The sequence below is a fragment of the Vicia villosa genome, linkage group LG6 (assembly GCF_029867415.1).
Source record: "Vicia villosa cultivar HV-30 ecotype Madison, WI linkage group LG6, Vvil1.0, whole genome shotgun sequence".
NCBI classification, from domain to species: Eukaryota; Viridiplantae; Streptophyta; class Magnoliopsida; order Fabales; family Fabaceae; genus Vicia; species Vicia villosa.
In genome coordinates this window covers 84,740,586-84,767,612 of record NC_081185.1, presented here as the reverse complement: position 1 = coordinate 84,767,612, position 27,027 = coordinate 84,740,586, and the positions used below count along the sequence as shown (strand labels likewise).

The window sequence follows — 27,027 nt, the reverse complement described above, 5'->3', positions numbered from 1 at the left end:
GGAGTTTAAATATATCTTATTAGTATAAATAGTGATGTTAACCATTTGTATCCATTATGTTAGAATATTAAATGTATCATTATGGTTAGACAGAGGGAGTCATCTCCACAAAGGAATTTTGCAAAGGAGTAAATTGAAATTCATTCTTTTTTATGTTGTTCTCTTTATTCATCTATTGAATCCTTTACATTGATATATTTTCTTTACTTAATTTCTTAGAATGGATTTTGGAGTTCCATCAAAATACATGCTAAATGACAGTTTTATTAGGATTTATAACTATTCATCATGCATTCAAAGAAATAAGAAAAATTCATTTCTTATACAACTTATTTTCTGTTAACTTTATACCTCAACAAATATTAGGTCATGTTAAATCGTAACAAAAATCTTCAATAATCATGTCACCGAAACTGACTTGCTGCACCTGGTCGATATTCCCCAATTCCTAGTAGGTCCTGTAAAAGTATCAACATTTACAATGATCTTTCTTAGTATACAAAATAATTCATAACTTTGCATGATTAGTTATAGCATAATTTTTCAACATGTTACAATGATCCAACTTAGCATACAATTTTTAATTGCAATTACTCAATTTATATATGAGAAAGAAGAAACTAGAGCCTATTGAAGGACAAACCAAATGGTTGAAATAAATTCAAAAATAGCATAACATGATAGATAATATGACATACTTGACAAGCTTTATTTTTGGCTCTCGTTTCGGCTGTGCTTGGTACATCATGATTTGGTTTCTGAAATCTCTTTTCACGTCGATCACAAGAGCCCCATCCATCTGAGAACCTGCCACCCCTAGTGTAGCAAAAAATCAATAGCGACAGTAGATTATCTAGAGGTTAGAATAGTGATCATTTGGATGAAAAATTAACAAAAACGAAACATACTGCATGTGTGCACGAATGACAAACTCAGCTCGCTGAACATTGCGATCCCCGTCGAACTCAATATTCTTGTCTCTAATTTCGTAAGAAATATTGAAATAACAAGAAATCTTTCTCCAACCTATAAAAGAAACATGTGCGCCAAGTAATGTCTACTTTCTTGTTTTAACAGTTAAGAATGAAGACAAACTCTGTACTTTACCTGTCTTTTTAATGTAAGGATTCCCCGAAATCAAAGTGTAATCACTTTTCTCCAAAATCTGTCCATTGAACACACAATAAAGATCTTGAATTTATCCAGAGAAGGGCCAGTCCCAGTAAGTTATGGAAATCAGGAAAACATGATTTCAGCTAGCTAGGATATGTAATATAGACAAAGCTTATATCATGAGTTAATTTATCAAGGTTACGTGTCAAAATGATTTTGAAGCTAACTATTTTCTTAAAACATGGTGGTATAGTCAGTATTGTAACCACATCAACAAGTTATGTCTTTTTTAATCTTTTGCAGGCAAAATTTTCTAATCCTAAGGAATACAGTTTATATTCCTTAGAAAATTTCTAAGTAATACCGGCAAAATTTATTAAGTATATGTTATGACCAGTTAATGAGAATGTGACAGCAGTTTCTCTTCCTTTTTTAAGAGATTAATTGATGAGTTTAATACCATACAGGGTATCACTGTGAATAAGCTACCATCAGTTTATTACCACTATCACTGAATAAGTTATCATCAATTCATTATGTTATACAATCAATTGGTAATAAGGTTATGTAGCACAATGGTTGTGTTGGTTTAACAAAATGTCATTAGTAACAATGAGCAGTACTCAGCAAGCAGTTTTCCAGAAAAAAAAAAATTTTAACTGCTTAATTGAAATTTGTGAAAGTAATTGTCAATTTATCATTATAGTTAGCACTATTCATTTCATTATAGTAATTCGATGTGTTTAATAGATTTTAGAAACCGGTCCGCTACCTCAAAAACGGTATCGGTATGTAGATACCATTATTCACTGTTTCTATATTTAAAACAAATGGTGGTTAATTCACATAGCGACGACCGCAATCAATCAGTATCGTAACACATGTACACCGAAATTGCGGCTGTTATTTAAAACATTTATCATAGTTTAAGATTAACATAAAGATTAATTCCATATCCTAACTAATTGTGAGAAGGAAAATAAATCTGTTATATGATATGAAAATTAAATATCATGTTTACTGCAAATAATTGGAGTCTACTGCAAAGCAAATGAATGAGAGTATTTACCGCCATAGCTGCATTTTGATACTCCTTAAACAAAGAAACCGTAGGAAACATTCCAGACAAGCTATGCCGCATCCCATTATCTCTCTCTTCATCATTCCTCCCAAAGCACCGCGGCGATACCTCGTTAACTTTTCTGATCTCCGGTGACGAATAAACCATTGCCGTCGGCGTCTTCTGTGCAGTTTGAACTATAGCTAAAGGACTAGTTTCACAGGAGCTCGAACTGCAGATTCTTGCGATCTTCCTCGGCGGTCCATAAGGCCAAGGATCTTGAACAACTTCGCCACTGTCAGTGATATTATTAGAGTATTTCGGAAACTTTGACGGTGGAGGCGGTGGTGAGTGATTTGTGATTGGAGAAGGTGATTGGCGGTTGTGATGGTATTTGATTGCGAGTGGTTTGTGCTTGGAGGAAGAATGTGAGGCGGAGGCGGAGTCGATCATCGCCCATAATGCGGCGTCGTCGAGATCTTTGTCGTCGGTGATTACTGGATATGTGATTGGTGATGACATTTGAGGAGATTTAGGGTTTGGAATTGGGAAATTTTGTTAGGGTTTTGATGAGGAGTTTGAATCGGGAAGAAGATGAATCTTCATTTGTTGAGGCAATGTGAATTTGAAGTGTGAATGGTGAACGCGGGTAGGGAAATTTGAATTTAAGTTTGATATGAGCAACGATAAACGACGTCGTGTGGTTTAATTCTTACCATAAATATTTTCTATTTAATGCTCTCCCATAAATATATACTATTTGATACTTATGATCTTATACTATAAGTAACTTATATAGTTGTTATTTGTTAAACACGTCTAAATAAATTTATAAATTATAAATTATAAATTATAAGTTCAAAAATATATTTAATAATGTATTAAATATATTTTTTGAATTTATAAATTATATAAATTATAAGTTCAAAAATATATTAAATATATTTTTGAACTTATAATTTATAATTTATAAATTTATTTAGACATGTTTAACAACTATATAAGTTATAATTTATAATTTATAAATTTATTTAGAAATGTTTAACAACTATATAAGTTATTTATAGTATAAGATCATTGTTAGATATAGGTATGATAATCCTGGATATCTTCAAGAATCGTGTTCGTTCACTTTCCGAACAAAGTATTTCGACCCTATTCTTGTCTGGGTTCACGAAATCTTTGCGGGGATAATTCTCTAAGAACAATCTGTTTCTGACAATGGAGAACAGATCAGAATGTAGAGGAAGTATATTTTTTCGTGTACCAAATCGAGACCAAAAGACTCCTTATATAGGAGACCAATAATAGAAACGAACAGACACACCTTTTCGGAAAACAGTTATGTCTGTTGGGAACGGGTGCAACTATTCAAACGAATTGTTATGTCCGTTGGGAACAGGTGCAACTATTCAAACGAATTGTTATGTCCGTTGGGAAAGGGTGCAACTATTCAAACGAATTTTTCGAACGGGGCGCTGCCCCGCACCCCGCCAGGGGCTACGCCCCTTGGAACCCGGTTTCTATTATTCATATTCAATTACACGTTTGGCTCGACGAGCGTGCACTCCACACTACCCTAACTCGTTTCAAACTTAACGCATAATTGCATTGGCCTAAAGTAAATCACATTACTACCAAAATACATTGATGATACTAAAATCACCAACAAACTCCCCCCCATTTTAGTATAATCCTTGATTTACTTACAGGTATAACGATCAAACAATTGCATAGAAGAAAATGTCTTACGATTGAATTTTCATCTTAGTACAAATACACATTTCAAATATTCGAAAATCGGGGTGTCATAATGATTGAACCCGTCAATCCATTTGAATATCTAAAGATATAGTACACATATGTTTCTTACAATACTCTACTATTCATACTTGACACTTTACAAGCCATGTGTCTTTATCCATTAATAAGCATATAGGAAGCTAAGTCCAAGCTTCTTGAAGCGGCAAAACTTCATGCTCACATAGGTGATCCTTTTAATCTTGCACCTGCATTAGCAATTTTTCAAAAGAACCATTAAGAACATATACTTCAACCTAGCCATCACTTGCAGGTCTGAGCACATACCTTGGGAAGATAAACACAATTGCTCCAATCTTTAACTATGATCTTTCCACATTGAATTCTGCTTCTAACGTTGTATTAGAAGGGAATTGGGTATACCATAACTAATAGATTTAAATGGACTTTAATCCCATCCCAATTACCGACTTCTTCACTAAGTCTCTTGCTAACCCCTTCGTCAAGTGGTCAGCTAAGTTTTGTTGCGACCGAACAAACTCAATAGATATCACCCCATTCATGATTAATTCCCTAATCATACTATGTCTAATACCCAAATGTCTAGACTTTCCATTGTATATTTGACTATATGCTTTAGCCAATGTGGCACTACTATCACAACGGATAGAAATTGGTGATATCGGTTTAGGCCATATCGGAATATCATATACCAAGTTCCTTAGCCATTCTGCTTCTTTACCAGCAGCAGCTAATGCTACAAACTCAGATTCCATTGTGGAACTAGTTATACATGTTTGCTTCTTGGAAGCCCATGAGATGACACCTCCCCCAAGCAAGAACATCCATCCACTTGTAGAGGATGAATCTTCAACAATATTTATCCAACTAGCATCCGAATAACCTTCTAACACCGAAGGAAATCCCATATATGACAATCCATAATTCATAGTACCCTTTAAGTACTTGAATACCCTAGTTATCGCATGCCAATGATGTCTACTAGGATTACTAGTAAATCTGCTCAACTTTCCAACCGCATAAGCAATATCCGGTCTAGTGCTAATCATAGCATACATCAAAGAGCCTATAGCTCTTGAGTATTCGAGTTGATCCACAGGTTTACCTGTATTTGGCATAAGCTTTTCTCCTGGATCCATGGGAGTACTTACTGGAGAACAATTTTCATAATTGAACTTGAGTATTTTCTCAATGTAATGAGATTGCGTAATTACAATCCCCTTATTCTCCCGTTTAATCTTAATACCAAGAATAACGTCTGCTTCTCCCATATCTTTCATGGAGAACTTTGACGGCAAGAAATTCTTTGTTTTATCAACTTGATTTTGGTCGGTGCCAAAGATCAACATGTCATCAACATATAGACAAATGAAAACTCCTTTACCGGATGTATCAAATTTTCTATATACACATTTGTCAGCTTGGTTTAGAATGTAACCACTAGACAAAACAACCTCATCAAACTTTTGATGCCACTGCTTCGGAGCTTGTTTTAGCCCATACAACGGCTTAACTAGCTTACACACTTTATGCTCATTACCAGGCATTACAAAACCTTCAGGTTGCTTCATATACACTTCTTCTTCCAAATCACCATTCAAAAATGCTGTTTTGACATCCATTTGATGAATCACTAGATTATGAATAGCCGCCAAGGCAATCAACAATCTAATAGTAGTGATACAGGCAACTGGAGCATAGGTATCGAAATAATCAATCCCTTCTTTTTGTCTGAAGCCTTTGGTTACTAATCAATTCTTGTAGATGTTTAGTGTATCATCACTATAATACTTCCTTCTAAACATCCACTTGAGAAGTTCCTTGAAATTACATCTTCATTGTAACTTTTTAGGATCAACTTCCACTCGAAGGATAATATGAATATTACGAACAAAATTCTCCCATTTTTCTTTTACTGGACACAAGAAAATATGCCGACAATCGATTTTATTCGGTCCTAGATCCTTAGCCTTTTAGACTTTCTGCTTATTCTAAGTTCGATTTGTTTTTCAACAATTATTGACGAACTTTCGGTTTGTGTTTCAACAATCCGCAGAGAACTTTCCTCGTGAAGTTCTTTATTTATGGGAACCTCGAATCCTTATCCTCCGCGATATGATTCTCAAAATTCCACATCTCATCATGAATCATCTTTAAATGATCATCTTTATATTTCTGAATTTATAATATATTTCATGAAACATAAAACATGTTATTCTCATAGAATCCAAATCAAATTTTAATTGTATGATATGAAATCATATACTTTAATAAATTTAATCACTTTGATGATTAACACACTTTCATTTCATAAATTAAATGTCACTGATTGCGCAATATATATATTGCATACCTTTTCACTATTAACAAATGTCGTGGTTCAGTTGGTAGAAAAGTAACTTTTCAAACCAAAGGTTGTGTAAAAATAAAGTATATAGTTTTCCGTTCAAATTAAAAATGAATAAAAGCAACGATCCAGTGACACCAATTCTGTCTTAATAAAGTGTCACGGTTCTTATCACAATAGCGTATGCACCTTTTCGCACATGTCCGTTAATCAAAATGAAACAATGCTAATCAAAGTGAAACACTATGACTAAATACATATATGCGTTTTTAAAAAATAAAAAAAAATAAAAACAATCAACTATGCATTATATTATGCTAACGCATTCCAACATCTTCATGCATATGACCTTAAGGGTGCGTTTGATTTGCAAAATATGAAGTACTGGACAGAACAGTACTAGACAGTACAGAACAGTACAAGACAACTTTTTGTATTGTACTGTGTTTGATGGTTACTGGACTGGACAATTGTTTTCTCGATTTTGCTTGATATGTCTATGCACCAGACAAAATAATATAATTTCTAATATAATATTATTTATTGATATATAAAATATAATATTTATGAATCAAAATATTAAATAACGAGGGAAAAAATGAAAAAATAGTTTTTTTACTCTACTTTGTTTAATATGTTTATGTAACAGACAAAATAATATAATTTCTTTTATAATAGTTTTTATTAATATTTTTGAATCAAAATATTAAATAATGAGAAGAGAAGAAAAATAATAAATTGAGATTTTTTTTCTCTACTTTATTTGATATGTCAATAAACCGAGTAAAAACAGTATAATTTTTATTATAACATTTTTTGATTTATAAAATATTAATATTATATTTATGAATTAAAATATTAAATAAATAAGAAAGAGAGTAAAAAAAATAATGTTTTGATATTTTTTTATAATTAGTGCTTGGAACAAAAAGTTGTCCCATGGTTTAGTGAAGGACAAGAAATTATAGTTTTGTCCAGTACCTTACCATATTTTTTGTCCAGTACTATGGTTAGTTTTTGCATCAAACAGGGTATAAAAAAAATTGTCTTGTCCAATACCTTGTTTTTTAGCAAATCAAACGCATCCTAAGATCTTCCAATACAAGTCATGTAACTTAATATCATTTTCTAACATAAAGAATGCACACAGTAAAATTTTAACATTGCACACAGTTTTCAAATTATTTCGCATGCAGAATAGACAAATTCATGCTAAAAGTGAAACAAAATATATATTTTGAATATCATATTGATTATGAAAATAATCATTACCAATAATCATAATTTCAGTAACTCAGTTTCAATATCATTTGTTAGAAAATTTTCAATTTAAATCTTGATATTATAAAATTGACAAATACTCTAATTTCTATGAAAAACAATAAAATGTACCCGGTTTATGATGTAAATTTTTCATGTGTTCACCATATGTAAATTGTCCTTGAAACTTGTCCAATTTTCCGAAATTTTTAGTCATCTCCTTCACGGTGCTTCCTCCTCCAGCCATGATTATCAGAATATGATACTTTGTTCGTTTGTTAGATATAGGTATGATAATCCTGGATATCTTTAAGAATCGTGTTCGTTCACTTTTCGAACAAAGTATTTCGACCTTATTCTTGTCTGGGTTCACGAAATCTTTGCGGGGATAATTCTCGAAGAACAATCTGTTTCTGACAATGGAGAACAGATCAGAATGTAGAGGAAGTATGTTTTTTTGTGTACCAAATCGAGATCAAAAGACTCCTTATATAGGAGACCAATAATAGAAACGAACAGACACACCTTTTCGGAAAACAGTTATGTCTGTTGGGAACGGGTGTAACTATTCAAACGAATTGTTATGTCCGTTGGGAACGGGTGCAACTATTCAAACGAATTGTTATGTCCGTTGGGAACGGGTGCAACTATTCAAACGAATTGTTATGTCCGTTGGGAAAGGGTGCAACTATTCAAACGAATTTTTCGAACGGGGCGCTGCCCCGCACCCCGCCAGGGGCTACGCCCCTTGGAACCCGGTTTCTATTATTCATATTCAATTACACGTTTGGCTCGACGAGCATGCACTCCGCACTACCCTAACTCGTTTCAAACTTAACGCATAATTGCATTGGCCTAAAGTAAATCACATTATTACCAAAATACATTGATGATACTAAAATCACCAACAATCATAAGTATCAAATGCAAATTCGATTATCAAAGAAAATTAATATAAAAAACAACATATTCTATTTCAAAGAATTAGAGCATATATTTATTATTATCTTTCATTTAGAATAAATTATGTATTCTTAAAAGTCTTCACCACAACAAGTAAGGAATAACATTCCAACCAAATACTACTTCAATTTTTAATAAAAAAAAATCAATAATCATAACAACCGCCAAATTAAAAATGTCAGATTAAAAAGGTGAAAAAAATCCAAATAACCATGTTTAAAAAAAAAATTTACACCAAAAACCAGGTTTTCAGAAAAATTACCTGTATGACCAGGTTTGGGAGGTGGTCTCCATGTAGGAGCCACCTCCCGTGGCGCCAACATGCAAAACTCCTCTTCATATGCGCCACCTGGGGTGGCGCCATAGTGCTTTTCCAACCAACAAGCCACCTGGGGTGGCGCATACATGCATGCTTTTTTTTCTTGTTTTAACATATGTTTTGTTTATTTTTTTTATTTTTAAAATTGTTTTTATTTTAACATATTTAAAAAATATATATATATATGTTAAATTAGCGCAGATAAGATCAGTGAATCAGCTAACACGAGCGTTCATGGAAAACATTAATTCATTCATTAATTAAAAGGTACATTGAAAATAACCAACAAAAAAAAACTAAAACATCTAAGAAATTACTACGGTTAAAACAATGTCATTGGGTCCATGCATCATTTGAATGCAATCAATGTCGTATTCCACGTTATCCCAGAAACTTATCGTTGCTCCAGTCACAGCATCGACCCTTGTTTTAAGCCTCTTGATGCTTCTTATTTGTTCGCCTGATTCATACTCCCCATCTAAAAAAGTCATGAGAGTCCTCTTGAGTTGCTCCACGGAAGAGATATTCCAAAACATAACCGGCATGGGAGGTTTGATTGGAGAGAATATGACATGTCCGTTCCTTCTGCGATACTCCGGTTCTGGTTCGAAACGCCATGTTGATCTCCGGGGCGGCGGCTCTGTTGTCCGGTGACATCCATCTGGCCGAATGCGAGACATTGTTGTGTTTGTGTAATTGTTTGGTGTTTGGAGTTTGTGTTTCTGTGTGTAAACTCAACCCTAGGAACCCCTAATTTATAATAGTAGTGGGTAGAAAAGGAGTACTGTTACGTACTGTTTACAAGCACGCCTAACTTGTATGATAAATGAAGGCACACTGATCAATGCATGGCTTGATGGGACTAGACGAAAGCATGCGTATTTGACTGTCCAAAATACAGACTGAAAGTATGGGTCATGAAGACAATTTCACTACAAGACAAATACATAACTAGTTGATTTAATAAGAGATAATACAAATACATAAGCGGTACAAATACAAATACAAATACAAATACTTAAGAAGTACAAATACAAATACAAAATACAAATGACATACAACTAATTGTTGGTGGAGGCTGATCCAAGGTTAGGACAGGTATTTTTATTGTGCCCGACTTCACGACATATGCCACACTTTCGTACCATTTTCTCATGATCCATCTCGATTCTGATCCGGGTGCTGTTTGGTCGACCTCTTTTCTTTCTCCGCATGTTGTCATTATGCCAAACCACGTCCCCTTCATACGCAGGCCAATAATCCTCCTTTGCCATCACTTGAAATGCATTGTTGTACACTCCGAGCAAGGTATCCGCCTTGTAAATGGGAGATAAAAGTGCTAACGGATCTTGATGCGCATAAGAACATGCTGCAATTACATGAGAGCATGGCATGCGAAAGGCTTGAAATTTTCCGCAATTGCACCACCCTTCGTCTGTAAGAACCCTGTATTGTTGTCTCGGAAGGCCCTCGTTATGGTCAATTGTTTCTTTAACACTAAAGGTCCGGTTGAATCGGTCGAAAGATGTCACAATGTGGCTGTTGGCCTTGGCAGATTGCTCTTTCATGAATTTGACGCAGGTTTCGCTGAATACTTGCCCGGATTCTAGAACTGCACTCCAACGCCCACCTCTTCGTGCGAAAAGAGAAGCCATCCTATAGTATGTTGCTTGCACCAAGGCAGTAATCGGAAGGTGTCTGATGCCCTTAAACACTCCGTTCATAGACTCCACAAGATTTGTAGTCATGTGCCCCCATCGCTTCCCGTTGTCGTATGATCTGGTCCATTTCTCTCTAGCAAGATTGTCCACCCATCTGCCTGCATCTGGATTTGCAGCTACAATTTCATTTCGATAATATTGGAACGTCGGTTGAGTCAATGCATATCCGGCATTGACAAGAGTCTTCCGAAGAGCCCTGTCCTTTATCTCTCGCATGAAATTTTGTGCAATGTGTCGAATACAGTAAACATGTGTTGAAGGTGGGTTTTGCCACCCGTTTGCTGGATTGTTGTACGCACTCTCGATGGAAGCATGTCTGTCTGAAATCAAACAGAGTCCAGGTTGGGGGGCAACGTGTGTCCGAAGATTTCTGAGAAAGAAACCCCAACCTCCAGCAGTTTCTCCTTCCACAAGAGCGAACGCAACAGGAAAAATGTTACTATTTCCGTCTTGTGCCACAACCATCAACAAGGTCCCTTTATATTTTCCGTACAACCAAGTCTCATCTATTTGAAGAATTGGTTTGCAATACGTAAATCCTTGAACACATGGGCGGAAAGCCCAGAAAAGCCTGTGGAATATCACATTTCCTTCAAGGCACGTTCCGTCTGGAGATTGCGTCGGAAGGGTCTCTAAAATAGTAACGGTTCCAGGAGCATAAATTTGAAGCGCATATAAGAAACGTGGGAGTCGTTTGTACGAATCCTCCCAATTTCCATACACAAGTTCGATCGTTTTGGTCTTCGCCAGCCACGCCTTTCTATAAGACGGAGTGTAATTGTAAGTTGCAACGATATGAGAGATTATCGTTTTCACCTTTAACGATGGATCTTTGTCAACTAGAGGCAAGATTTCTTGACATATATCAAGCCTCCGAACAACCTTACCATGAAGAATATCAAACAACACCAACGCCCTACCAAAGTCAACCCATCCAACAACAATCATGGGGCTTCACCCAACAACTCCATGACGCCGACCCCTCCACTAGGCTACCCATCCAACAACAATCATGGGGCTTCACCCAACAACACTACGACGCAGGCCCCTCCACCTCCACTAGGCAACCCATCCAACAACAATCATGGGGCTTCACCCAACAACACGACGACGCCGACCCATCCAACTCCAACAGGGAACCCAGCCCCGACATGGGTCTAGATGACGAATACGATCCAAACGAGCAAATGATCACTCAATCGTTACAATACCAACAACATGGCTACTCCACACCCCAACTATCACAACACCAACAACATGGCTACTCCACACCCCAACTATCACAACACCAACAATATGGCTACACCACACCCCAACAATCAATGCCTTTTTTCCAAGGCCAATCAAGCGCTGGGTTTTACCGACCATATGACGCAACTCCACCGCCAAGAACAATCTTTGAGGGCATGGGGACCCGACTGTTTGACAGCAGGATCCAAGACTACATGTCCAACAAGCGCATGGAGGGGCTAATCCGAGGCCCACCGACCCAGACACAACAAGAACAACCAAGGAATAGGGGGGTCGTGGAGAAGTGGGTCTTCGAGAACCTTCCAATCGGATTCGAACAATTCCAGATTGCAGAATTGGCGGTCGGAGGGGTCATGGTCTGAGGGGTCATGGACCGAGGGGTCATGAATAGCATAATATCCATGTTTTAAAAATATTCTCTTTTTTTCGTATTTGTAATGTTTGTCCCGTACTTCCCGTCCTTGTAATGTTTTTTCTGAATTTCTCGTATTTGTAATGTTTCTTCCCTATTTATATCATTAAACACTACCTGTCTAATTATTTATTTAATAGTTTTTTTTAATTATGTTAAAACAATTTAAGAAAAATCAAAAACCAAATAAAATAAATATGTTAAAACAAGAAAAAAAACAAAAAAAAAGAAAATACATGTATGCGCCACCCAAGGTGGCTTGAATGAAAAAATTGCACTATGGCGCCACCCCAGGTGGCGCATATGAAGGGGGATTTTGGGTGTTGGCGCCATGGGAGGTGGCTCCTATGTGGAGACCACCTCCCAAACCTGGTCATACAGGTAATTTTCCTGAAAACCTGGTTTTTTGTGTAAATTTTTTTTTAAACATGGTTATTTGGATTTTTTTTCTAAAAAGGTAAGTAATATAATATAAATATAATTGTCAAAATATTTGTCTTTTGTACGAAAGTAATTTATTAGATATTAGAGCGTGGATTCTTTCCTACCTCCATCAATGATACAAACATTTGTCTTATTCTAAAATGTTCTAAATCTAACAACGTGAAAGAGTTATGACGAGTCTCGTTGTGTAATGTGGTATAAAAGATAATTTCTAAGTTGCTTGCCAATAGGCTAAAAAACTACATAGATAAATGTGTTTCACAGTAGCAGTTAGAATTTGTGGAAGGGAGATCTATTATTGATAATGCGTTGATTGCCATTTAAATTATTCATTCTCTGAAGAGAAAGACGAGAGATAATAGAGGAGAATTGGCGCTTAAAATTGCTATTAGTAAAGCCTGTGATAGAGTTGACTAGGGTTTCTTGAGAGGGATGCTCAGTAGGTTGGGTTTTGCAAAGAGATATATAAAATGGATGATGATGATGTGGGTCACGTCGGTGAATTATATCGTTATGTTTAATTCAGTTAGAGTTGGACCAATTCAGCGAGGGAGAGGTTTGAGACAAGGAGATCCTTTTTCTCCTTATCTCTTCATTCTTGTAGCAGAAGGATTATCAACTCTCATTAATCAAGGAGTGGATATATGTGATATTCACAGAGTTCAGATATGTAGAGGGGCGCCTAGTGTGTCCCATCTACTTTTTTCTGACGATTGTTTTTTATTTTGCAGGGCTAACATCTCAGAGTATAAATATCTTATGGAGTTACTTAGCATCTATGAAGAAGCATTGATCCAAGAGATAAATATGACAAAATCGAAAGTGTTTTTCAGCCATAATATTAGTCGTCCAGCTCAGGAAGATCTCGTCTGAATAATGGGTGTTCGTCGGGTGTTAGATACAGGGACTTACTTGGGGTTACCTTTGATGATTGGTAGAAGTAAAAAAGGCTACATTTGCTTGTACCATAGATAGGATATGGAAGTAGATTAATTATTTGAGGCGTAAGTCGTTATCTAAAGTAGGAAAGATTAAATCATTTCTTCAAGCTATCCCTTCATACATTATGAGTGTTTTTATTATACCGGATGCAATTGTGAATGATATTAAGAAGATGTTGAGCTCTTTTTGATGGGGGTGGGAGTAATAATAAAGGCATAAGGTGGATTGCGTGGGAGAGGTTAACTTGTACTAAGAAGGAAGGGGGTTTGGAGTTTAAAGATTTTAAATCTTTCAACATGGCTATGGTGGTGAAATAAGGGTGGAGTTTGTTGACAAAATCATAATCATTGATAGCACGTATATTCAAAGCCAGGTATTATCCTTGTACCTCTTTTGTTGAATCTACTCTTGGTAATAAACTGAGTTTTGTATGGAGAAGTTTATGGAAAGCTAAGAGTGTCTTGAATTTGGGTTGTAGGTGGAGGATAGGGGATGAAAGTAAGATCAAGGTGATGACAGAGTCGTGGCTTAGGGGAGATAGAGATAGGGTTGGCTAGGAGCACCTTGAATTCAGGAAGTTTGTGATATGTATGTTAAGGATCTTTTGGTGGATAATGCGTTGAGGTGGGGCACGCAGAAAATTAGACATGTGTTTTCACAAGAAGTGGCCAAGGAAATTCTTAATGTTCTGGTATTAGATGATGTTGTGGAAGATATGATAGTGTGGAGGGATGATAAGGACGGTGAATATAACGTAAAATTAGGGTACCGATTAATGAGGAGGATTCAATCGAGTCAGGCGAATTGTAGGGTGGAAGGAGATTGGGATAGTTTATGGAATGTTAAAGCCCGTCATGGAGCTAAACACTTATTGTGGTGTATATGTAGAGGTTTCCTTCCAACTCAATTCAAACTTCGACAACACTTTGTTCCTTGTCCTTCGCATTGTCAATTATGTGAAGATGGTGAGGAAGATGATTGTCATGTGTTCTTTAGGTATACCTATATCAACCAGTGTTAGAGAGTGGTTGGGTTGCCATCTATTATAGAACCTAGGCTACAAATTTTTAATGACACTAAATCTATAATCATGGATGTTTTTAGCGAGGAAGATAGGCAGGCTGCAGGGAGATTTGCAATTATGATTTTAATGTTGTGGAATAATAGGAACAATTTCATTTGGAATGATGAAAGAGATGATTTTGTGCAGTTAGGTATCCAAGTTTTTCATACTTTGCAAGATTGGTTTAAGGTCCAAGAGGATCATAGTAACGACAATGGTTGAAACCAACACCACTCGGGTTGGACTCCTTCGAATAATGGGTGGTTGAAGTGTAATATGGATGCCGGTTTCAATCTTCAAAGGAATACGACCAATCGAAGCTGGTGCTTTAGAGACATTTATAGTAATTTTGTTCGTGCAAGTACAACTCGGGACTACAACTTCTTCTTAACTGTTGAGGCCGAAGCCATGGCGTTGAAGAAAGCAGTTGAGACGGAAATACATATGCAGGTGGACCATGTTCAATTTGAGAGTGATTCTCAAATTGTTGTTCAAGTTATCCATGCTAGTAAAGATGAAAGCTCGAAATTTAGCTTAATTATCAAATTTATTAAGAATTTACTATTTCTTTTTCTCAACTATAAGGTAAAATTTGTTAGGCGCCAAAATAATTTGGTTGCTCACTTATTAGCTAGAACAGCCAATTTTTTGAACTAGACGTAACGTCCTTGTATTGAATAACAGTTGTTGAATGATATGAATTAATTTTTAAGTAAAAAAAATGTAAAAATGATTTTCATATGACATTTATTATAAAATTTTCTAAAAAAATTACACTTAGACTAAAAAAAAATGATATTCATATGACATTTATTATAACCAAAAGTTCTCCATCAGGCTTCTTATTTTAATAGGGAATTTCGTAGTAAAAATGTTTTCACCCTAAGGTGACGTGAATTGGTCATTAATGTTGGAAATTTTTTAATGGTCCCTAAAACTTTCTTGGACACCTGGGCGAAAATATCAAAATGTCCCTAAAAATATTTTAAAAATGCATCTCCAAAATTTTTTTTTTATTTTGGAAGTGCACTTTCAAAAACACAAAAAGAAAAGTGTTTTCGGAGATGCATTTCTGAACTCACCTTTTTTTTTAGAGGGGTGTCTTCGGGGATGCATTTCGGAAATATTTCGGATATGCATATCTAAAAAAAATTCAATAGTTATTAAAAAATTAAAATTAAAGTAAATCAATACAATTAATAGTATAATTAATTATATTAATTAAAATATATTATTAAATATATATCATTATAATCAAGATATAATAATAATATTAATTTAATAAATATTTAAATTAACACTTTATTTACTATTTTTTTATGATACATAAAAAATTATTTGAAAAATTAATGTAATTGGAAACAAATTCTCGAAGTTAAGGATTGTGTGCAAATTCTCGTCTTCATTTGCAAAAGAAATTTGAAACAAAAGAAGTGTACATGATGCATCTCTACTTTAAATTTTAGCAAAATAGAGTGTCTAATCAATTTGCACACTGAGGGGTGTGTAAAAAAAAATAGTCCGAAAATGTATATCCAAACACTAATAGCAGTAGTAACTTTCCACAGTGGTGAAGGCGCACCCCTAAGGACGTGGAAAGAGTAACCCCCAACTTTTAATTGCAGCAAGACTACTTTCACTTCGGTAGCCCATCCCTTCTCTTCTATAGAATTACATGAATTCAAGAAATGTTCTTGCAGTTGGAAACTACAACACAATTACTATAGGTTTAGATGAGTGCATTCATTCATTGGCAACAGAAATAAGAAGTTTTCTTTCGATTAGTACAAACCAAAATGATCAAGACAGGACAAGATGCAAGCCACGGCATCCAAAAAGTATAATTAACATATCTATCCATGTTATGAGACAACCTATGTTCAAGTTCAACACTATTTTTTACATGTACTTTTTATGGTTGCAGGGAGCAAGGTGTGTTATCTTTTGGGTTACAGATACCTCAACACTTTTGCTTCATATTGTAATCAAACTTAAAGTGATATTGATCTGTATGTATGTGCTTCAGTAGCAAATAGCCAGACACTACTCTAGTTTTCTGGAAACAAAAATTTTCATCACCTTAGTGATAAAGTTCATTCTTTCTCCTCCAAGTTGGAAGGTTAACCCTTGAATTGAATCAAAATGTTTCAAACCTTCCTTCCTTGGCATTAAAATCATTTTCACATTGGGGGTGCACGTATCTCAAATGGAACAGCAGCCATGCTTGCATCTCCAACAATTATCTCTATCATTCGCTTCTTTTCTCCCTTTCCGTATGTTGTTAATTCTACCATGTCAGTCCTATTATAAATAGGGTCTACATTTTACATGCTTCGTCTCCATCAATCATTATCAAGACCAGCAACATCATGTAAAGAAATCAGTTCTACAAAAGATAGAAATCTCATTTTGTATCAAGGCATAAAATAATACAATAAATAATAGAATACTATCTAAAACATCTTGTTTTCTTACCTTGCTCAATCTTTTTAAGATTCTCAAATTCCACATTTGTATGCAAAGGTGAAGAAGTTGCCGTAAGCCAATCTTGGACGCAAATAAGAGCTTCCATTGTTATTGGCGGTAGAGAACTTCGATATGAATCAAGCACCCTTCCACCGAGACTAAAGGCAAATTCAGAGGTCACGGTGGAGACAGGTATTGCCAAAACCTCTCTTGCAATGTTTGCAATGATTGGAAATCGGCTTGAGTTTACCTTCCACCAGTTTAGGACATCCAAATCTCCACAACTCTCTAAAGCTTCGTCTAAGTACTTACTTAACTCGGATTCAGATTTGTTGAACTCACTTGACTGGTAAAATTTATTGAAGCCATATGGATCATTATAACCGCCTTCGTTAGAGTTAGTGTGAGACACCTCTGATCCACCATTATACTCTTCAAAAAGGGAATTCAAAGAAGACTTTAACTTATCTATCAAATAAGTTGCCTCCCCGCCATTATAATTTTTATCGGCACACCAACTTACAAATTTCACTTTGTGTCTAGGGTCTAATACGAGAGCTGCCAGCAACAACATGTTTAGGCTACGGGGATTTCCCCAAAACTTATCGTATTTCTTTCTCATGTTTTTGGCCATTAAACTTATATGTATATCTTCAGAATTGCACATTTGCTTAATTGCAATTCCAATACCAAGGACCTCAAACATATACAGATTGCTAGTCACACAAGAGGAACTAGAGATGCGTAGAATAGCGTCATAAAACAATTTCAAAAAAGGAAGGATTGAGCGTAGAATTTCCCAATCTTCAATTGTAGGGACACCTTTTTCCTTCTTTAACTCATCAACATATTTAAGATCTTTCACCTCAAGATTTTCAAATGTCTTACGATGTTTCAATGCATCATCTAACATTAAATATGTCGAGTCCCATCTTGTTTCAAAATTTGGACAAAAGAAACCTTTATATTCAATGTTTTGTTGCTCAATACATGCTTTGAATCTAGAAAATCTCAAAGGAGAAGATCTTATGTACCACACGGCAGAACGAATTCTCACAATAGAATCATCAACTTCCTTTAAACATTCTTTCACGATCAAATTCAAAAAATATGCACAACAATGCATATGACTGTAGTCTCCATTCAGAACTAAACTATTCTGAGACACAAGCTGGTCTTTCAGATGTGGAGTCTCACCATCATTAAGTGAGACAATGTCGTTCGTTAAACTAAGCACACAATTTACCTCCCATTCATTCAAGCACTGCTCCACTATCTTAGCCATAACCACTTGTGAGTGGCTTGTGACTTGAGAAAAATTTAAAACCTTCTTGTGCATCTTCCAGTCATTGTCGATGAAATGCGCTGTCAAACACATGTAACAAAAGCTTTCAGCAGAAGTCCATGTGTCAACAGTGAGGCAGACTCGTTGACAGTGTTGAGAAAGAAACTTCTTCAACCTTGTTTTTTCTGTACCCCACAGTCTCAAAACATCATGAGCTAATTCAATGCTTGAGGGGACCTTAAATCTCGGTAGCACAACGCTCATAAAATTGTGAAAACCTGCATGCTCCACGCGCTCAAGAGGAATATCCATATCTATGAACATCTTCACCACTACATTTTGGATTCCCTCTTGGTCAAACACGGGTGTCAAAGGAGAAGTACAAATATTTCCCTCCACATTTTCCGTTGAGGACGAAACTGACTTTTGCCTCTTGTTAACATCGTTCTTGGGTTCATCCTTATCCTTGCATCTCGTATAATGAGCCCTCATGGCACTAGTTCCTTTATCATACTTGATCAAGGAGCCACAGTAATTGCATTTAGCTTTCTTCGTTGTTTCTGACTCTATTGTAAAGTGATTCCAAGCTTCAGATCGATTCCTACGCGGCTTAGAGAGAGGTGGAGAGATAGCAAGTGGATGGATAGAAACCATGTGTTCTGCTGTCTCCGAGGCTAACATGTCATCACAATCACCCATATTCACAGTGTTTCTGTTTTACATTAGAAATTAGGACATAAAATCAATGCTAAGAAACGCAATGCTAATAGATTTGGCATGCTCTTATCCCATTAAAAAATAAACTTTTTCTTAATTTGGTTAAGGAAGTTCTTAAATCTTATATGATCAAACCATCACAACCATTCAGATATTAACAGCACTATACTCTAAGGAAGCAAAAAACCAAAAAAATAAAATAATAGAGACAGAGTGAATACCTGAAGACAGTGACTTTAAAAGCGTCAGTGGAATCAAATACCAAACTAAGCAGCTGAAAAAAATCCTTGTTGAAGTCTTTAACCTCGCTTGAGTAAATCAAACTTCAAACAACAAAATGAAATCAATTAAGCTAATGGATGAAAACCAAAATCAAAATCATATGAAAAAACCAAAATTTAAGCGACAATCAAACAGAACGAGCGAAATACCTTAGTATTATGCATGAATAAAATCGCGAAAACCTGAGATTTTTGAAATCGCACAAAACGAAACAGAGCGATCGTTGATGTTAGAGTGATCCGAGTGAAATTACGAGTAATGAATCGGATTTTGTGATGGAAATGCAGGGAGAAATGGAAGAGGATCGGAGATGAATTAGGGATTAGGTTTAGGGTTCTTCGATTGTGTGGTTGTGAAAGTGGGTATCCATTATCCAATATTCAGAGTCCAAACCGGCTAAATGGGTACTTGAACTGTAGGTATTATTTTGCTCACAATGGACCGGGTTTAGCAATCGTATTTTTAATATGTAATTGGCTTGAATTTTTATTTTTTTTGGGTTAAATATATTTTTAGTCCCTCTAAAATTATTCAAAATAGTTTGTAGTTCCTGTAAAAAAAATATTGACTTTTAGTCTCTATAAAATTATTTTTGCATTCAGTTTTAGTCTTTGTAGAGGGACCAAAAGTGAGTGCAAAAATAATTTTATAGAGACTAAAAATCAATATATTTTTTATAGGGACTAAAAGTCAAAATTGAGATATTTATATGGATAAAAAACATATTTAACTTTTTTTTTATGAAATGTGTCTATAAAAATAAGATTTAAGAAGTATGTTTTGGACGAGAAATATTTACGTAGAAAGGCATCTATCTATATTTATATTTTTAAAAAATTAAAATGAGCGAAAAATTTTAATTTATTTATTTTGAATTTAAATTATAGAGTGTGGAGATAATAAAAGAGGGAGAAATATTTTATTAATTTATTAATAAATAAAAAGTTATAATTGATTTTTGTGAAAATTAAATATTATGTTCTATGTAAGTATTTATTGTTTTGGCTATAAAAAAAGTATTTTTCTTTTTGAATTTATGATTTTGTAAAAAGAAAAAAAATTGATATAAAATGTGAATTTCTCTGATAATTTCTTTTAGGTATTTCAAGAAATGTTATCCATAAATGAGGTTATTTGATCAATTTTAACATAATGGATTTTTTATTAGGCTACTTAATTATCTGTTTGTAAAGTATGTTTAATCTTAACTTCTTCAAAATATTTGAAAATTTTGTTCACTCCTTTCTATCCATTTGGAGTCGACTCTCAAACAATATGGGTCGACTCCCTTGCTTTCAGGAGTCGATTCCCACTTCGAATGAGTCGACTCCCGTAGTTTAAAATGGTCAATTTTGTAATTTTGCAACCCTATTTTATCTGTTTTGTTCTTTCACACACTCACACATATAAATAGTCATTCATGCATCATTTCTCATTATTGAAACCAAAAATATACACAAAATTGTTTCATCATCTTCATTCCCTCAATGCATACATAAATGACTGTCTTGATCAGACTTAGTAGAGTTCTCAGAGGTCGCTAAAAATTTCTTTTTCAAATTTTTGTATTTACCAAGAAGAAGGTGATGTTTTTTCATCATTTCAGATAAACAAGATTCAAGTTCGTTGCGTGAGATAGAAGATAATACCTCTGTGTCATCTTCAGAGTTTGACTCATCATTTGATGTTGGCTCACATTCTAAGATGACTTCACTAGTGACAGTTTTAGCCATGAGTGCCACAATTGCATGCTCTTCATTATAATCTTCTTCTTTTGACTCTAAATCATCCCATGTTGCCATGAGACCCTTCTTCGCCTTGAATACTTTCTTGGGTTTCTTGTCCTTTCTGAGCTTAGGATATTCATTCTTGTAGTGTTCAGGTTCTTTGCACTCATAACAAGTAACTTCTTTTCCAGAAGCTTTCTTCTGACCAGATGTGGATTCAGATCTACCTTTTGTTCTTCTTGGTCCTCTGAACTTGCTTGTTTGTGCTTCCATATCTGACTTATTCTTCTAGATTGAGAGAAAGTTCATCTTCACTTGAATCTTCTTCATATCCTTCTGATTCTTCTTCTTCAGCTTGAAAAGCCTTTGTCTTTTCAGACCTAGACTTCAAAGCCACACATTTATCTTTCTTTTGAGACTCATCTTCCCGAAGCTCAATCTCATGACTTCTTAAAGAACTTATCAGTTCCTTAAGACTAGTATTGTTCAGATCCTTGGATAACTTCAAAGTAGTAACCATTAGTCTCCATTTCTTAGGCAGACTTTTGATAATCTTCTTGACATGATCTACCATAGAATATCCTTTGTTTAGAACCTTGAGTCCTGCAACAAGCATCTAGAATCTTGAAAACAATGCTTCCACATATTCATCATCTTCCATTTGAATGCTTCATATTTCTGGATTAGGGCTAGAGCCTTTGTCTCCTTAACTTGAGCATTGCCTTCATGAGTCATTTGAAGAGAATCAAAGATAGACTTGGCAGTCTCTTTTTCTATGATCTTCTCATACTTAGCGTGGGAAATAGCAGATAGTAGAATAGACCTAGCTTTACAATGATTCTTGTAAGCTTTCTTTTGATCATCTAACATTGCACTTCTTGCAATTTTGACACCATTAGCATCTATTGGATAACTATAGCCATCAACTACCAGGTCCCATAGATCAAAATAAAAAGCCACGAAGTACTTTTCAATTCTATCCTTCCAATAGTCAAACTTTTCTCCATTAAACATGGGAGGTTTTGCACTATACTGATCTCTATCCTTATTTTCAACAACAACAACTTTTCAGCCATTGTTTTTCACACAGTCTGGACCGGTACTGAACACTGTTAAGTGCTTGATAAAAATTCAAACCTTTTACCAACTTAGAACCGGAGCTCTGATGTCAACCGAAGGTGTGAAAAACACTAGAAAGGGGGGGGGGGGGGGGGGGGTTTGAATAGGGTTTTAACACCAAAAGCTTTTCCCTTTTAAAAGAAGTAGTTTATTGATAATAAAGATAAATATGCAAGAAGGAAAGAACAAGGTATGTGATAAGTTCTAATTTGTAGTGCTTTTGTATATATAATTTTGTGGCACTTATCGTGTTTTTATGTAAATTCCGTTGAATAATCTTCCGTTTAGTGTGTAAATACGTTTAGTTTGTTTATACTCGTGCTTTAATTCATTTTTGTACCTTTTGATAGTTTTCTATTCATTTTGTAGGTATTGTTTATACTCGTGTTATGAGAATTATTGGATTAATTAAAAATGACATTTTGTTCAAAGACAGGGTGAACGGAGTCAGGATATTTTCCTTGTTGCAAAATCTTTTAGTCCATTTTTTATTTCTAAAATCGTTTTGGATGTGAAATCCTATAGAGGCGCTTTTATAGTTGGTCTTTGTTCTTACATTATAATTAGATTGAGTACCTTTGTGCTAGTTTTATTACAATCTCTGTTTATTAACAAAACCAAAAATAACAATAACAATAATAGACTATTATTGCATTTAAATTTTTTTCTTAATATGTATTAATCCGGTTATCAAATGTCACAATTTCAATTTCTTATTATTAAGTTACACCTAATAGAAAAATAACAAACACACAAAAATACAAAATATTATTCCTAGACAAAGTTGTACAAATACACATCATTTCCCAAACCACAAACACACACATAAATCCTAGACAAGATGTACAAATAAAGCAGAAAAATTGCAGTATTCAAGTTCACACTATAAACGTTACAGAAAATAATATACTATGCTATCATTTGCTGGCCCTAGTGATAAGAACTTGTTCATGCTTTCTTTCAATGGAATCCAAAGGTAACATCTTCAAGCGTAAACTGGAAGGAAGAATCATATAGGAGACAAATGAAAACCATTTGAAATATATGAATCTTGATTTTGTTTGTTTACGTTAAGAATAAATCAATCAGAATAAATTCTCTTCCTTTATTCTGTGTGTTGCACCAACATGTTATCTGGTACTAAAGTAACTGGTCGGTGCAGTAAAGTTATAAAATATTTATACTCTTAATATAACCGTTTATATCTACTTGGTTGAAAACTTTTAGCTTTACACGTTAAAAATTGATCCTAAAATATTAATAAGATTTTAAATTGTGTGATAACAGTTTCTTTAAGATTATAAAAAATTATATATGGATAGATAAAGCTGACAATTAAAATTTTTTGGCAGCTATGAGGATGAGAAAACATAGATTTGAAGGCTCAATTTTGATCATGGTTTCTCAAATATAAAAAGTCGTAAGGTAAATGCAAATACAATTTAAAATCATTAAAAAAAAAGTATTTATGCTGCAATTACAATTTAAAATATTGAGATGGGTGATTTTTACTTTGTTATTGCTTATATTGCAAACAATTAATTACGTTACCTACCCATCATAGTTTTAATCTTTGAGCACATATAATGGTACTTTTAAGAATTTAAGATAGTCTCACAATTTTGTTTATATTTAATTCTTTTACTTAAAATAGTAAGTATTTTCAATTAATATTAATATGAAAAAAAATTTATAATATTTTTAGACTAATCTAGAAAGTTATTGTCAAATAAACAAAGAGATACAATTGTGATAAAAATTATGAAAATAAAATTGAGTAAATATATAAAATAGTGAAATAAAATTGGAAGTAATATTTTCATGATCAAAATTTATAGAATGTTTTTAGAGAAAAGGGGTCATGCACTAAAATATTTTTACACTTTCAATCAATCACCACCACTGTATCCAATTAAAATATTTTTTTTTATTTTAAAAAACTTTAATGACATGGTAGATTGACGACTCTCTATTGGATGACAATGTAAAATTATTTTACACCCTCTGTGCACTACCTTTTAACTCAAATTTTTATATAAAAAACTGAAACATTTTTCAAATATTCATATTTTTCTGAAATATATATATATATATATATATATATATATATATATATATATATATATATATATATATATATATATATATATAATTCATATACTTTATTAATTTAAAATGTTTTACACTATCAATTAATTATAATAATTAAATCATTTGAGATACTTTAATTCTTATCATAACTATCAATTAAACTATACTTATAAACAATTGTCCAGCTAGTATATACTTTTTCAGAGAACAAAAAATAAATAATTTGTGACATCTTTTTTTTTTTGATACAATAATTTGTGACATCTTTACTATATCTTAGATATGTATAAAATATAAATCATGGAAGTTAGATCTTAATATGTATAAATATTAGTTGTTAGTAGAGAAGTTGAAGCTATGATCTCTTTATTATTTCAAATATATACTCACCAACCAACATTTAAAATCTCACTAATGAAAAAAAAAAGTATACTTACTACATTAAAGCATAATTACCAAAAAGATATGAAAAATGATACTCACAAAAAATCTGGAAGAAGTTAATTGTACCCCTTTAAGAATTATACGTACAGTTACAAAAGTAGCATCATTTGGTAGTTTCCTGATTATTATCTCTTCGAATTTTCTTGGCGCCGTGTGATCCAGAAAATGGAATATGCTTTGTTTGGAACAATAATTCAACCTCTTTTGACAGATCAAGTGGTAACTGTCTGCAGTTGCAGTACTGATCATTGTATTCTGCTCTTCTTTTCAGAGACTGTTTCATTTTCTTTGGTGCAGGTGGACATGTGAGCACTGTAATCTTGTGGTCCAATGTTGTTGGAGTTCTGAAACCATCTTCATCTAAATCTTCATCTTTCTCTTCAAGCTTTTCTTCTTCTTCTTCTGATGGTGATAATGATGACGGAGTTTTTGAGGTTTCTTCGATTTCTACCCTACTGATCTCTTCTTGTTTATCATTTTTGATAAGTAAGAATTCTTCTGGATTTGATGACATGTTTGAGAAATGATGCATGAAGCTAAAGAAGAAAACAATGAACAAATATAGGTTTAAAAACAATGAAAAAGAGATAGAAAAAGAAAGAATAGGTGATAAAGAAAGAGTTATAAGTATATTGTATGTTACAGTTGTTTGTTTATAGAGAGATCTTAGAGTGGAATATAATAATAAGGAAAATCTGTTATACTCTTTGTTAATGTTTAATGATTTCTCTTTGGCTTTACTTTTTGGGGATGGATTCTTTCTCTTTGTTTTCAGTGTATTCTCACAAAAGAGTGGAAGTTGAAAGGGTTTTATTATAAGATGCACTGGATCCTATAATTTCGGGTCATATCATGTAATGATGATGTAGTGTGTTTATTTTCACTGTTGCAACCAAAAGTTACTCCATATACATAAAATAGTTTTTGTTTTTATACTTTATATTTTTAATTTTTTTTAGTTAGAGTATAAAAATTTAAAATACTATTTTTATATTAAAATTTAATGTTTATGTTATTTTTATTTAAAGTGTGTTGGGATGAGAGATTTAAATGAGAAAAAGTGATTTTTTAAAAGAAATTTAAAATAATTTATCCAAAAATATATTAGAATTTTCACAAATAATATAATTATTTTGCTAATATTTAGTACATATCATTTATTATTTAAGATATAAAATTGTTAAAAACTTAAAATAATGCATGTGATAGTGTTAACTTAATTTTTCGTTAGACTTAATTAACAATAAAGACTATTGATCTAAGAACATCCAGATGATAAATATTTTTTTTTAATTGATTAGAGGTTTTAGATTTAATTTCAACTGTGCACGCAATAGTGTTAATTTCTTTTAAGAAAAAGGTATAAAAACAACTGAAGACTATAGCAAATTTGTTGAGGAAGCAAAACTTATTTAAAATTTGAGGGAGTAAAAATAAAATTGAACATATTTATAATGATTAAAATTAAAAATATAAATTATTTTATTAAAATAATATATATGTGTAAGTGCCACATCAACTTATGTTAAATTTTTCTAACAATAATGATCAAAATTTATGGAGAATTTTGTTTTAAAATCAAAATTACTAAATGTTGAATTTGGTTGAAAAATTTGGTTCAAACCCCACCCTAACAATTAAAAAGTCCAGCACAACAAATGTTGAATTTGGTTGAAAAATTACACGTTGAAGAAGTTTCATATCGGTTAGTTTTGTAAAAGAAGAGGAAGTTTATATATATATATATATATATATATATATATATATATATATATATATATATATATATATATATATATATATATATATATAAAATTTAAGTTCATCAAAGTTTCACATCGCTTAGTTTGTTGAAGGAAGAGAGAGTCTGAGACTATATATAGGACTCAAGTTCTTCGTTACAAGATGCACCAGTCAAAAGCACTTTAAACTTCTATTTGACTTTTTTTTCTCTTATACTCTTGTATTAAAGCGTTGTGAGGTGTTGTTAAATATTAGTTTTAGAGGGTGTGAGTGTACTGGGGGTCTGAGCTTGTTGAGGATATATTATGTGATGTATCAATTTTCACATAGTACTATTCTCTGATTATCATTCGATAACGACATTGGTTTTTTCTCTGGTTTAGAGTTTCCATGTTATGTCCTTGTGTTGTGATTATGTTCTTTTATTTTCTCTTTGCCGATTTTTCCTAACAACTGGTATTAGAGTTTTTGGTTTG

The 27,027-nt window shown here is 33.5% G+C and overlaps 3 protein-coding genes across 3 annotated transcripts; all 3 read right to left on the bottom strand.

Moving 5' to 3' along the window:
- Positions 1–168: 168 nt before the first annotated feature.
- On the bottom strand, positions 169–2,878 carry LOC131611799 (uncharacterized). The gene is made up of 5 exons (XM_058883668.1): positions 2,183–2,878; positions 1,108–1,165; positions 909–1,026; positions 699–816; positions 169–458 (listed from the first exon to the last, which is right to left on the bottom strand). Exons 1-5 carry the CDS (start codon positions 2,693–2,695, stop codon positions 405–407), a joined length of 861 nt encoding a protein of 286 aa, XP_058739651.1. The 5' UTR covers positions 2,696–2,878; the 3' UTR covers positions 169–404.
- A 13,148-nt stretch (positions 2,879–16,026) lies between these two features.
- On the bottom strand, positions 16,027–19,843 carry LOC131609282 (zinc finger BED domain-containing protein RICESLEEPER 2-like). The gene is made up of 4 exons (XM_058880978.1): positions 19,577–19,843; positions 19,367–19,468; positions 17,153–19,140; positions 16,027–17,063 (listed from the first exon to the last, which is right to left on the bottom strand). The coding sequence occupies exons 3-4, from the start codon at positions 19,125–19,127 to the stop codon at positions 17,020–17,022; spliced, it is 2,019 nt and encodes a 672-aa protein (XP_058736961.1). The 5' UTR covers positions 19,128–19,140; positions 19,367–19,468; positions 19,577–19,843; the 3' UTR covers positions 16,027–17,019.
- Positions 19,844–24,732: 4,889 nt separating this feature from the next.
- On the bottom strand, positions 24,733–25,427 carry LOC131611798 (cyclin-dependent protein kinase inhibitor SMR3-like). The gene has a single exon (XM_058883667.1). It carries the CDS (start codon positions 25,338–25,340, stop codon positions 24,912–24,914), a length of 429 nt encoding a protein of 142 aa, XP_058739650.1. The 5' UTR covers positions 25,341–25,427; the 3' UTR covers positions 24,733–24,911.
- Positions 25,428–27,027: the final 1,600 nt, after the last annotated feature.

Coding starts and splice junctions, on each gene's coding strand:
- LOC131611799 (XM_058883668.1), bottom strand. CDS start 2,695: ATGTCATCACCAATCACATATCCAGTAATCACCGACGACAAAGATCTC. Junction 1,027..1,107: donor TCCTTACATTAAAAAGACAG/GTAAAGTACAGA, acceptor TTTCTTTTATAG/GTTGGAGAAAGATTTCTTGT. Junction 817..908: donor GTCATTCGTGCACACATGCA/GTATGTTTCGTT, acceptor TTGCTACACTAG/GGGTGGCAGGTTCTCAGATG.
- LOC131609282 (XM_058880978.1), bottom strand. CDS start 19,127: ATGGGTGATTGTGATGACATGTTAGCCTCGGAGACAGCAGAACACATG. Junction 17,064..17,152: donor TCTTAAAAAGATTGAGCAAG/GTAAGAAAACAA, acceptor TATCTTTTGTAG/AACTGATTTCTTTACATGAT.
- LOC131611798 (XM_058883667.1), bottom strand. CDS start 25,340: ATGCATCATTTCTCAAACATGTCATCAAATCCAGAAGAATTCTTACTT.